This window comes from Musca autumnalis, unplaced genomic scaffold, assembly GCF_047663935.1.
Source record: "Musca autumnalis isolate F117 unplaced genomic scaffold, ASM4766393v1 scaffold_3, whole genome shotgun sequence".
Lineage (NCBI taxonomy): Eukaryota > Metazoa > Arthropoda > Insecta > Diptera > Muscidae > Musca > Musca autumnalis.
In genome coordinates, this window is record NW_027411866.1 from 1,184,996 (window position 1) to 1,198,341 (window position 13,346).

At 33.8% G+C, this 13,346-nt stretch overlaps 1 protein-coding gene across 11 annotated transcripts in view; it reads left to right on the top strand.

Moving 5' to 3' along the window:
* LOC141397610 (sex-lethal homolog) overlaps positions 1–13,346 on the top strand; it is a 79,898-nt gene that overhangs the window by 3,838 nt on the left and 62,714 nt on the right. For 6 of the 11 annotated variants that reach the window (XR_012411446.1, XR_012411445.1, XM_073974136.1 and 3 more), the window contains exon 2: positions 1,281–1,376. Coding sequence is in view for 9 of the 11 variants with exons in the window: in XM_073974136.1 (XP_073830237.1) it covers positions 1,309–1,376 (68 nt within the window). In the remaining 2 variants the exon portion in view is untranslated. Of the gene's footprint in view, positions 1–1,280; positions 1,377–3,964; positions 4,153–4,346; positions 4,492–13,346 lie in introns of those variants that run through there. The other 5 variants (XM_073974139.1, XM_073974138.1, XM_073974135.1 and 2 more) reach the window with 2 other exon arrangements.

Sequence of the window (13,346 nt, forward strand, 5' to 3'; positions counted from 1 at the left end):
TGCAAGCCATTGCAAGTATCCCAAAATAAATAAAATGCATTTATTATTTATGTAAAACAAGAATATTAAAAACTTTATTACATTAACACAAATTATAGAAACTCTCCATTAAATTTAATCTTGACTGAGTTTACTTCCTCTGCTCTGCATTTTATGCCACCGGAATTGATTTTGCTTCATCATCCAAAGGGTTTTTATACCTAGTGTCCTCCCAATCCAGCTCAGATTTCGAAATTAACTCCAACTCCACTCCAAAACTAATTTCCGCCTCGTAAATTACCGCAATATTCGTAACTATAATTTGTATTTCTTTATTTTAGAAACAAAATCTTAGAATTTTATACACCCTTTTTTATATTTGGAAAACAAAGACTGCGACATCTTTTGTAGGGATCAACAAATTGTTTTGTACGGGTAGGGATCTTTAAGCTATTGCTTCTAAAATGTATCGAACGGAGTGCATTTTTCATAACTCCGTGTGGACTGCATCGAAAGATGTTGTGAAATCTTAACTCTGCATTGCACTACTACAAAATGTTCGAAATGTTTCCTTTTTTATATTTGGAAAACAAAGACTGCGACATCTTTTGTAGGGATCAACAAATTGTTTTGTACGGGTAGGGATCTTTAAGCTATTGCTTCTAAAATGTATCGAACGGAGTGCATTTTTCATAACTCCGTGTGGACTGCATCGAAAGATGTTGTGAAATCTTAACTCTGCATTGCACTACTTCCAAACTTTTTTGCTGGGTAGTTTCGGATAATTGTACATTTCTGATTCAATGGATTCTTAAGGACAGTTACATGCCATATTACAAAGGAATGCATCGGCTTTTGTATTTAATTTGATGTTTCGTGAGACATCTCCGCAAAGATATATTTTTCACAAGATGAACTCTCTCTAGGATCTCAAAATTTACGGTTCAATGATTTTTTTTTGGGTGTTATAAAGAATAAGTCTGAAAAACGCAAAGAAATCTGCAAGAGATCGATTCAACGATCTAAGACCTTATATAATGGGACTAACCCACAAATACAGCTCTAGCTTTTTGAGAGATATCATAGACAACCAGAGCAATCCGTCAAAATAATAAATATTAAAACGTTTGCTGCTTATTCGAAAATATGCACATTGACAGAAGTCGGGCACTTTGTTTAGTAGTTAGAACGGCCTTTAAGGTCCATAATTATATATATTTTTTTAAATTTTTGTTTATACCTTTTGTTTTTTTTTTTTATTTACAAAATTGTAACATTTTTGTTTTTTTTTAAATTTTCAGTTTCACGTATTTTTAAAATATAACCATCATGTATGGTCAAAATGTTCGAAATGTTTCCTACTATCCGCCATATGGTTACAATGGATATAAACAAAGGTAATTATTTGTTTATCTTTTTATTTCTAATTCTACCGTTTTGTTTAATAGTTTATTTTTATTTGAATGTATATAGATTTGGAGCTATTTAAAGGCTTATTAGACAACTGTTGGGGAGCAAAGGGCACTGTATATTATTACGATGGGGATTATTTATGTTTTCGATAATCAGAAGAAGTCATATATTTACATACATATATAAAAGGTATAAAAAGTAGTAAACTGCCGAAAACTGCCTATTATGGAAGTGCAGAAACGGCCTTTCAATAGTTTATTAACCTTAAGTGGAAAAAAGAACGACCTCACACAGAAGAGGGGGAGCATTTATTTTAGGAGCGTTTATGTGCAAAGAATAGGGTCTGTCTGGTTAGTTTTTCCGCAATAATTTTGTCCAGCAAGTGCTTTCTCGGAGAGTAAGGTATGTAGTTTTGTTCTTTTTTGCAAGAAAAATGTAAAAATAAACCGACACCTTATCTGCGAAAATCTACAAACAATCAGTTGATTTGCCAAATCAAGACAATTTGTCCGTCATTAAAGGAACCAAAAATATTGCATTTTATTAAAGCAAAGGAGCCGACCATGTGATACTCTACACCACTGCCCCTGGCAAATTAAAATTCCTTTATGGAACAAATAATCGTATTGTAAGAAATAACTTTATCGAATCTCCCGCCTTATCACATTAACCTTCCGACCTACAGTATATCGCCGAGTCCGAACGGCGTGTCCTAAGACAACACTTTTAGAGAAGTTTTATATGACTGAAATACTCAGAAAATGTCGCCAACATTACTGAGGTGTATTTTGCTATGGCTCCATGTAATTTGCAATAATGCAGGGAATTTCTCTATCATGATAGAGACAAATTGTAGCATGATAGAAAAATGTTGAATTCTACACAAAACTTATTATATAATAGGCAGTAGGCCCGTTAGTTACCCAGGAGACACATTATTGCAATTTACATCAGGGGAAAGGTCAGTAGTTCTTTTTCCATATCTGGGCTACTTTGTTTGTATCTGCCCTCCAGTAAAATATGGCCAAATTTAAAATTTTTAATGATTTTTATTAATTTTCTCGAAAATTGATCGAAAATTCTTTGCAAGTGAAAAAGGAAAGCCAAGGACTCGAACCCAGTCACTAAATTACGTGACCTGGTTTCGCTATTAGTTGAGTAGCTCTTCAGACGTATCGACTGTGGGATGGCTTCTCTGTCCTAGAACTTTTGTTTTTCAAATGCAAATGTGTTGAGTAGCTCTTCAAACATATCGACTAGGACAGAGAAGCCATCCCACAGTCGATACGTCTGAAGAGCTACTCAACTAATAGCTTCTTCTTTGTCATATACTCTTACCTTAGTTCGAGGCGATTTGACTATTATTGCGACCTACAGAGCAGCTACAAAATGGGTAGAAAAATTTGTTTTTGGTCCATTTAACCTGCTAAATATTTCACGATCATCACCAATAACAACAGGTGTCTATTCTGGTCTAAACCCGATCTCCATGCAAAATTTCGTGACGATCGGTCCATAATTGCGACTTGAAGTTTGAAAATCGTTTTATCTCGTCGAGATATGAAGATTGGTATATCACATTGGTGGTCTAGGACCTATATTTCGAAGTGTTACATGCATTTTTCCCAAAACAAACTTATAATACCCTTTCCACATAGTGGTGTAGGGTATAATAAAAAAAAAATGACCTAAGAAAGGAATTTCCCATTTCGCAACTTTGTTCTCAAAAAACTACTATTAGTCTTGCAAACATAAATCATCAAATAGATCATTGATTATTTTCAGGAAGAAGAGTTGCAAGCGGTCGCAAGAAGAAATTTGTCCAGCAAGAATTTGTATACTATCAGTAAAAGAACTGTCAAAATGTCTCTCTCGAATCGCTCTCTTTTGCAAGCTTTATGTGTCAACTGACGACTTTCAGCAATAATTTATACAAATTGTTATAATTTTTAGGGTAAAGGGGAGTACACACTATCATTCAAAACTGACAGTCAACGTACTTTTAGTACAATTTTCGGGCAAATAACAACTTTTATTTAGCTAAAAACGTTAGGAATACAATATATACGGTGTTATTTAGAGATTACAAAAGACATTTTAAAGTTAGGCCTTGATATTCACGAAATAGACCTCGATAACTGTCAGTTTTGCTTGTCAATGTGTACTATACTTAACCAGACGAAAACAGGGGAAATTATTTGTTTCTAAAAACGTAAAGAAATGTTTTTTTATATCTTTTATTCTTAATAGTTTTAATTTAAGTAAACATTTTAATGTTTAAAATACAAAACTACATTTAATTTCGTCTTATTGGAAGGGCTTAGTTATTTAGTCGGTTTACATGTATATATTATCATCATCTTTATGGTCGCAGATTCTTTGCCCTTTGCAGCTCAATGTTCGTTCCCTTTGTTTGCATTTCTAATCATTTGGTACGTTTCTTCTGTTTGCCTACTTTTAGGCTGTGATTTCTTTTAAGAGATTATGCCATATATTGTATAAGTTGAAGAGCACACAAACCCAGGCACACAAATACGTTTGTAATTTAGTAGGAGGTCTGTAATTCGCTTTTGTGTCTAGTGCATGTAAAAAACAGAGAAGATGACGATGTCAAAAAAGAAAATGTATTGAAGGTGAAAGATATTAACATTGGCAGTGTTTCGATGTCATTCTTGTTGCTGTACATCGTCCCTGTCACCCCTGTCAATGGTTTGGTTTTGTATAAAAAAAAATACCACATAATGAGAATGGAAAAGCAAGGTGTAACGACATTCATATTTCCGCAAATAAAAAATCAATCAATGCAATTAAAAGTGTTGTTGGTTCCCTCTATTCTAAGGGGGATAATTGAAAACTTTACATTTGTGTTGATTGTGATTATTGACTGACCTCTTTGACCTTTTATACATTAGAATAAAATTATTATATTGTTTTTTTTTTATGATGATATGAAGATATATTTAAAATAAGAAAAACAATAATACATTAAACGAAAATCACATAATTACCAAAGGGATCCTCTAAAGAAGAAGCTGAAGCTAATTATTCCAAAGGATTAAATCGACCGGAGCAGTAGCTACAGGAGTCAGTCATGTATCGGTAAATATCAACATTTATTCATTTAATATTTAATTGTAAGCGTCTTCTTTCGTTAAAATTGTTTCCTTGAAGCCATGAGCCCACGTACTGCTTCCCCTAAAGCGCAATGTTGCCTTTTTTATATTTATTCAGTTGTTTTCTGCAGGAATCTATGAAGGTGCAGTGACCAGTTTACTTTGTTATTGTTCGTCCATTTAGGAAAAACTGCAAATATTTACAAAGTAATTTGATTTGTTATTTTTATTTTACCCCCTCTTGCCATTTCGTTATCAGTATTCCACTGTCGTACATAAATGATAAGAAGATGTATCTTCCATTTGTAAATCTTATTCTTCATATTATATATGTATGTATCTATGTCTGTCTATAAAAATGGGCTTCTATCATAAAAAATGAATAGTTATTTGTAAGTTGTTTACATCTTTAAATATTATCGCGTAGAGAAGGCAAAGCACAAGTGAATTTAAAAGTATCGATCCATTGTGCAGTAGACAAGGTGTTACAAGTGTCAATCAGATGGTTTTTTGTTTACTTTTTTTCTTTTGTAAGCCAAATTGTCATAATTTATTGGATCTACCCCAATGTAAGGCAATGGGCCTACCATGAGCGTAAAATTACTTATGCCTACCACCAGTTAGAGTCTATAAGGTTGTGAGCGGGAGACCCATTGCCTTACTCTAATCTACCCAGTATATTCCAAATTTTATCAATAGATTTCGTATCTGTTCTATAAAGCGCGGCGTAAAAAAGATATTAAGTATAGAACGTATCACGTTATGTCTAAAATCGAATCGAATCTATTACATCTTGTTAATATTTTAGATGTACGACTGTTTGCAATACCACAACAACAAAATACATGAATGTTTTATTTACCACAGGGTTGTTAATTCACTTCACCAAAAAGTATTGCAAACTATTGTGCTTTATATTTACAAGGGTGTAGAACAGCTGATTGTTTTGTGTCACTTGTTGTTATTGTAGCAGCATGAAACCCACGTAGAAGCATAGGTATGCTGCTGGGTTAAGCATAGTACACACTGGCCAACAAAACTGACAGTCAAATAGGTCTATTTCGTTAATATTAAAGTCTAGCTGAATTATTGCTTGCATTTCAAAAAATTTTAGCTAAACAAAAGTTTTTATTTGCTAGAAAATTGTTCTAAAAGTGCGTTGACTGTCAATTTTGAATGATGATGTGTACTACCCTTTAGCAGCCGCTGGCAGAAACACTATGGATTCGGGTCAATCTGGTACGGCAGAACCCGCTGCTCTATCATTGTTTTTTGTAGTGAAAAAGGCAAAAAAAAAATAAAATAAAACAAGTTAAAAAGCGTTAAGTTCGGCCGGGCGGAACATTTTATAACCCCAACCACAAAATATTCTGGACTAATATGGAATAATTATTTTCTTTCCTGTCCACAATTATAGGTAGAGATATTTTGTAACCACCAATTGCCTAAATAACATAAAAAATGTCTTCAATCGGGCGGTAGCTTTATATGGGGCTTTATCAAAGTGTGGACTTACGTCAATGATGCACAAAATAACATGTGTGACTGTAGTATTTGTGCCGTGAATCGACACTAGAGTACTGCTTTGTGCATAGCTGACTTACGTTGACATTTTTTGGTGAATTAGTTTTGTGACCACTGGCAACCTCGAACTCCTCAAAACACCTTAAATCGAGGAGTTAAGGCCTGGGTACATAAGCTGCTTCGCCTGGTTGCCTTACTTGCTTCTGATAAAAGAATAAAAAAGAAAAGGGCAACCCAGTTCGAAATTTGCTCGGCCTCCTTTATTCTTTTATTTTTATTATGTCAAAAATTTAGCAGGAAAGCAAGGCAACCAGGCAAAGCAGCTTATGTACCCAGGCCTTAACTTTATATGGAGGACGTGCCAAAACATTAACTAGGTTAACAATTTTTGGTAGTTCGCTCAAAAAATGTGGCTAGAATCCTCAAAACACCTAAAATAGTGAGGTACCGTTATATGGCGCCTAGAATCTTCAAAACACCTTAAATCGTGAGGACCGTTATATGGCGCCTACACCTGGACCTACATATACTGACAATGCTCAGTGGAGAGGTTTTGTGAAAATCGGGAGGTGCCGTTAAAACATGGACCTATATTGACAATTTTAGGGGAGAAGTGTTGTGACCGCTAGGAACTTCAAAAAAAAAAAAAAAAAAACGGTAAAATCCTCAAAATATCGAATATGGGAAGGTACCGCTATATGGGGGCTGTACCAAAACGTAGACGTGTGCTAACAATTTTTGGTGGAGATGTGTTGCGACCACTGGGAACCCCAAATTTTAAATTGCAGGTAGTTCGGTCAAAACATAACTACATGAAATTCTCAAAATACCGAAAATTGGGAGGTAAAATTGGGGGCTATACCAAAAGTTGAACTTTTTGGGAGAGATGTTTTTTGATCACCAGGAACCTCAACTGTCAAATTGCGGGTAGTTCGGTTAAAATTTATAGCTTAAATCCGCAAAATACCGAAAATCGGCAGGTAGCGTCATATGGGAGCTATACCAAAACGTGGACCTATGTTAACAATTTTCGGTGGAGGCGTTTTGGGACCACTAGGAACCTCAACTGTCAAATTGCGGGTAGTTCGGTTACAAATTGTAGCTAAAATCCTAAAAATACCAAAAATCGGGAGGTACCGTTATATGGAGGCTATACAAAAACGTGGACCTATGCTGAAAATTTTTGGTGGAAGCGTTTTGGGACCACGAGGAACCTCAACTCTCAAATTACAGGTAGTTCGGTTAAGAATTGTAGCTAAACTCCTCAAAATACCAAAAATCGGGGGGTACTCTTATTTGGGGGCTATACCAAAATGTGGACCTATGCTGACAATTTTTGGTTGAGCTACACTGGGGATCCCAAATGTTAAATTACAGGTAGTTTGGCACATCTTCGAACTTGACCTGCCTATGGAAAAAAGACACTCGGGTGCAAAAATATAGCGTTCTAGCTCAATTATTGCGGACTCTAGAGGGTATAAAAATTGAGGGAAAGAAAAAGCTGATTTTTTTAGAAAAAAGTAAAATAAACTGAAATAAAAATAACGACTGACGATGAGTCTGAGATGTTTTGATTTGTTTACAATATTCACAAAAAAGACAATCACACATCGTTGTAAACATGGCACAATAATACAGGTACAACGGCAAAAACAGCTGATTATCACACTAGTTGTAAAAATGCTTTATTGTGAATAAAATTACATACAAAAGGTAAACAAGCAATTCACAGTAAGGCGTTATTGTGAACAAATTTTGACGTTTGGTGTGGTAAATTGTCCGATTATTGTTATCGATGTAACACCTTCTTATTCCGTCATGGTTATAAAAAAAAACCCTAGTACAAGTACGACCCTATACAAGAGCTACATATCTACAACCATTAGTGAACACCGCTAATGTTGTTATTGTAAACTTTTTAGTTTTTGTAATTCATGCAAACACCTTACTTCTTACACCATGTATTGATCCCTTTACTGTAAAGTAAGGTTGTTACTACAGAAATAAAATCTCATACGGTTTAACAAAAGTAGCTCTTTAAAATTCACTTTTATCAGAGTGGGTGTAAAGTATACTGATTGATAAATTAACATCTTGATATAATGTTTAAAAGCGTTATCACATATCAGTGTGTAATACAATAACTTATTTATTTACATACATATGTATATGTATATTACCACTTATTTTTGGGAGGCATCAAAGCACCAGCATAAATCATCTCAAACGAAATTAAAATAAAACAAAGCTCATTCATTCGATATATATTTGGCAAAGATTTGCACTAATCTCTAAAATTGACTGTCGCCAGTAATGGCTGTCAAAAATACAAAACCAATATTTGTCATCTTCGTAGGCACTTTTGTCCTCTAAGTTAAGTGAAGATAAAAACGGTAATAAATATTGTTTAGGCAAAAAAAGATTGGTTAGTTATTATTAGAAGTTATTATTAGAAATTAAAACGAAATTAACAATTTCAGAAATGGAACAGAGTATGGATAAGTTCCTATTGCAATATCTTCGTTGTTTGACCGGTCTTACGCCAAGCGACTTTGTATCATGCGTTAATTTCATTGACAGTCTTTGGTTTGGGTATACTTTTAACATAGACTAAGAATATGCCTATTTCCCCAACCTCCCCAAAACTAGGTGTCTACCCCTATGGGACCCCAATCTCCATCAAATATGGCGATACAAATTTCGACGTTTAGCGTGTTTACAAAGTTTAAATCGGACAGACGAATTCACATAGCCATATCAACTCAGTTCCTCGTGATATTCATATAATATTTACGACCAATATTTCGACGTGTTACAAACTTTTGAGCCAAAATCAGCCGTAGGGTATAATTAAGGTCCTGTTAGGTGGATAATTGCAATAGTTTAATTGATTTTTTATTGTATTTGAAGGAAGGATGTTGAACGCAACTATTTGTTTATCGCTATTACTCATATGCACCCTATCTTCCAATCAATTAAATTTTTTGTTGTCAATCTTCTTGTACATGTCATACTCATCAAGTTTATATCAGTTCTATAGTACATATTTGTTTGAAGACAACACAGGTCAAGATGAAGACCATAATCATTTTGTAACTATTTTATTTAATCTTTCACACAACTTGTCATTCCCACCTTGCTGCACATAATTGCACACACACCTTGAGACTTGGAGGAGCTGTTGTTCTTAATTTTCACAAAATAAAAACTTTTTGAATGGTCTTCTGGTTTTGAAAGTTGCTGTGGTGTTCTTGATAGCAAAGCAGACAAGTGCTCCAAGGCTTCGTTAATATAAAACAGAAAGTACTACCTCACATCTCTGTAGGCTTTAAGCCACAAGTTTGTTTATTTCACACCATATTCATGTTTTCCTTTCGGCTTGTTTGATATTTTTAAATATATTAAATTAAAAAAAAATAAAAAAGTTTATGGAGCCTAACCAAAATATTAGTAGCAGAATGGATAAAACTAATATGTTCGTAGGGCTCTTCAAGAACCGGGATAGGCTTCGAAAAATGATCGTTTGAAATGGCTTTCCAAACAACCACACACACGAAAACATTTATTAAGCATATTATTTATTTCTTCTAAGAAAATGTTGTAAAGACTCCATTATCTACTCATGTTACCAACTTCCATCTTTAGCAAGGCCAACATTATTGTTCTTTTTTTCAATTCTAACTGTGTACAAAGTATAGCAGTAACATGGTAACCCGCACTATTCACTTGGTTTTGGACCTCATCTAACCCAGAAAGTTATTCATCGTTATGATAAAATCAAGTCATTTTACGAAGTTTTTCTTTGTTTTTCTTGCTTTTTTTGGCGGCTTAATTTCGTAGGGACTTCTTACCCCCATCCATTGTTCTTGTGGCATTTGCCTTGGTATTGTTTTTTTGTTCACAGAATTTCGCTGGTGTTGTTTTTCCGGCCTACTTGGTCGTTTGGTCTATCGCTTGCTTGGTGGCTGACAGTCGCTGGCGACATTTCATTATTGTAATGTAAAAATGAAGTAATTTAGGTCAAGTGCTAAATACATTGAGGCTGGGAAATCTGTCGAACCCCATTGAGCCAGAATTTCCATGAACAAGGAGGATGTGTTTTGAAAGAGGGGACATAGATGGAACATTGGCTATAGAATGAGGCGTTGTTTTGTCAATGTGGCTGGAAACAAAGAGCAAAAAAAAAAAAAAAACAAAAACCAGCCACAATAGTGACGCCAATAAAGATTTTTATCCTTTTAAGTAACAATGACAAAACGCATAAACTATATTCGCTGTAGGTCTATGGACACACATATATACTCTATAAAATTTAAACGCCTTCCTAGAAAGACATAAATCACTGCAAAGACAATACTGATCTAGTGATAAGGAGGAAGGCGAATGAACCAATATCTTCCATTTATACATAAACAAAGGATAAGTGCATTGCGGAAAATTGCTGACCAGTGAATTTTTGTCCCAGTAAATTATAGAATTTTTGGAAAATTTGTCTAGCTTTAGCATAGTTTCACGCGATCCACATAAACAAATGGCAATGTCCTGCTTTTAAAGCATCTGGTCCTTTTTACCCTTTGGCATATATAGTTCCATGTAAACGGGAAAGTAAAATTTTTAAACAATTGCCGTTTGAAGTAAAAATATGCCCAACTACCGGGGCGACAAAAAATGAGTTACGTCTACATTTTCTGTTATATACTCGAAGGAACTTTTTTGCGGAACACCCCTCGTATTTCCGTTTTTGTTACCATGAGACTTGTCGTATTTCCGTTTATTTCTAAGAAACATTGCAAATCAATTCCCATTATGAGACATACTTCAATGGCGAATATACCATTGCCATTGCGGGAGCTGCTGTCAAAAATATGCATGTAGTACCTATGAAACCAGCAATAAAATTGAACAAAAAAAATGTTGGAATATATCACACACATAGATTGCACCTTTTTTAGGAAGGTCACAGATTTCAATCTATTTGACTTTGTAAAATGTTGACAAGTTTTACCATTTAATGAAATTCATTCATTGTTCAGTCTACAACATTATAGTGACGTATTCCAAGTCATTTTCATAACAATTTTTTATATAAGAAAATTATGTTATTCTATAGTGGAGTCAAACTAGAATCTGTATAGAAACGTCGTCTTTTATGACATGTTGTTTCTTGATAATAAGTTACAGAGAAATTGTATGTTACCCAAAGTATCAATTAACAGTCTTTGACATAGGGATACTTCACCCATTTCGCATGTTTAAAGGATATAGTTATTTTATTTATTTATTTTTTTGTAAGCTGAACACTTACCCCGTTGATGTAGAATTTCAAACAAAAATAAACATTTTATAAATATTTTGATTTGAAAATGTCACAAATAAGGAGTAAATTGTTGTTAGAGAAGAATACGTAAAATCATGATGAAATATTCGCCCATGACTTGGGGCCATACAAAAACAATGAGGAACTACAGTGCTTTCATCTGTTATGTATGAATGTCATGAGGAGGAAACAGGAACATGAATTCTTAAGATTTGTTTGTTTGCTTGCAAATCCTGCATACCAACATACATACAGACACTGCCGCTCACTTGAATAGCACTCACTACCAAATTTTTTCCAACCTTCATTTTTTCTGAATTATACAAAATATGAAATATTTTAAGTTTTTTTTGATATTTTGTTTTATGTGTTTGGAGTAAACTTGGCCATTCGTCTGTATTCATATTTGTTTGTTATGTACAGTGAGTGTCAAAAATATTCGGTTTTTTCTTTTACCAATAATAACACCTCAGTATTTTAGAAGCCCATACCCAATAAACAAAAAACCAAATACATAATAAAATGTTGGTCCTGTGGCTATTAAGAAATGTATATAACATGGATCCACGGCAACCCCATAAGCGAGAATAACAACAAAAAGTTTGTTAACCCTCTTTTCTATGCTTCAAAAATATTCGGTTTTTGTAACTTTTGTTAAATATTTTGCCAAAAACACGTCATTATCGACCTTTCATTGTTCCTGTGTGTAAAAATATTATATTGTATAGCAAATTATTAAAATTTAGCGCTAAGGACAAACGCTATCCTAGAAAAGAGAAAACTGGTTATATTTTATTATAAAAACGTCAGAAATGAAAGGAAATTTGGCATATTTTTAAATATTTAGTCGAATATAGTTGAAATCATGAGCAAAAGTCACGAAAGTATGGAAATAATACATTTCGTGAAACACATAAGCCAGCTAAAACCAAGGACTTGAAGGAAAGATAGAGGAATCTCCTGAAAAATTACGGCTAAACCTCCCTTAATTTTCTTGAAATTTGTCATCGAGTCCTAAATGATTTTCAGAAGATAGAAAATATGCACTTAGATTCTAAAAAAATCATAAAGTTAAAGTTTCTCATAGAATTATACGACGAAATCAATATAAAGTAAAAAATTTAAGTACAAAATTTGGGTCATTTGAATACAACCCCCCTCAAAAGTTTGGGTTTACATAAAGATTGCATTAGAATATCGATACATATTCACTCTATATTAAAAACGAAGTACTTTCAGTAATATTCAGTAAAAGTATATATACTCGTATATCCTGCTTTTGACAATGAGTGCTATAATCAAGTTTAATGCTTGACAAGGGTTGTCTTATTCCTTCAACAAGTTGATTGTTGGAAGCGTACTCTCTACCAGAGTTGTAGGTTTTTATGCAGAAGCCATCCCCATACATTTTAGAGAATATTTACCACAGTAGAATATGGCGGCCCCTTCAGGATATCGGCATTTGTTCTGAAAAATGCATGTTTTGAGGACTCGAAGTGTGCTTGAGTGAGTCCCTTTTTCTTGATTCAGAAATATTGTACAAATTATGTTATAAACAATTTCACCAAATGATTTTTGTTCTGGATTTGGGCTAAAGAAGGTGTAGTTTGGACGTTTCTTTTTATGGCTGTCCTCTAATCATTAATGAAAATCACCTTCGATTGCCCAGTATTGCAAAACATTTCTGCTAATAACCAACAGTAATTTTACATGCAATCGTATGAAAGTAATTGTTTTCAATAACCTTTCTACGTACATGCATTTCGCTCATTTACTCAAAAAATTCAGTTTCAAGAAAAACGCGTTTTGAGTTGGAGATATATGTTTGACTTCCCAACTTAAAAAGATTTTTACAAAAAAAAAAAAAAAAATAAAGTAAATAATTGAATCATCTATTGCGAAAAGCTAGCCAGATATCAGTGCTAAAATTCTGTGCAAGATCGAGCATGATTTGAAGTGTTATAGTGCTACATAAAGTCAAAAAAATAGTTTTCTTTTAT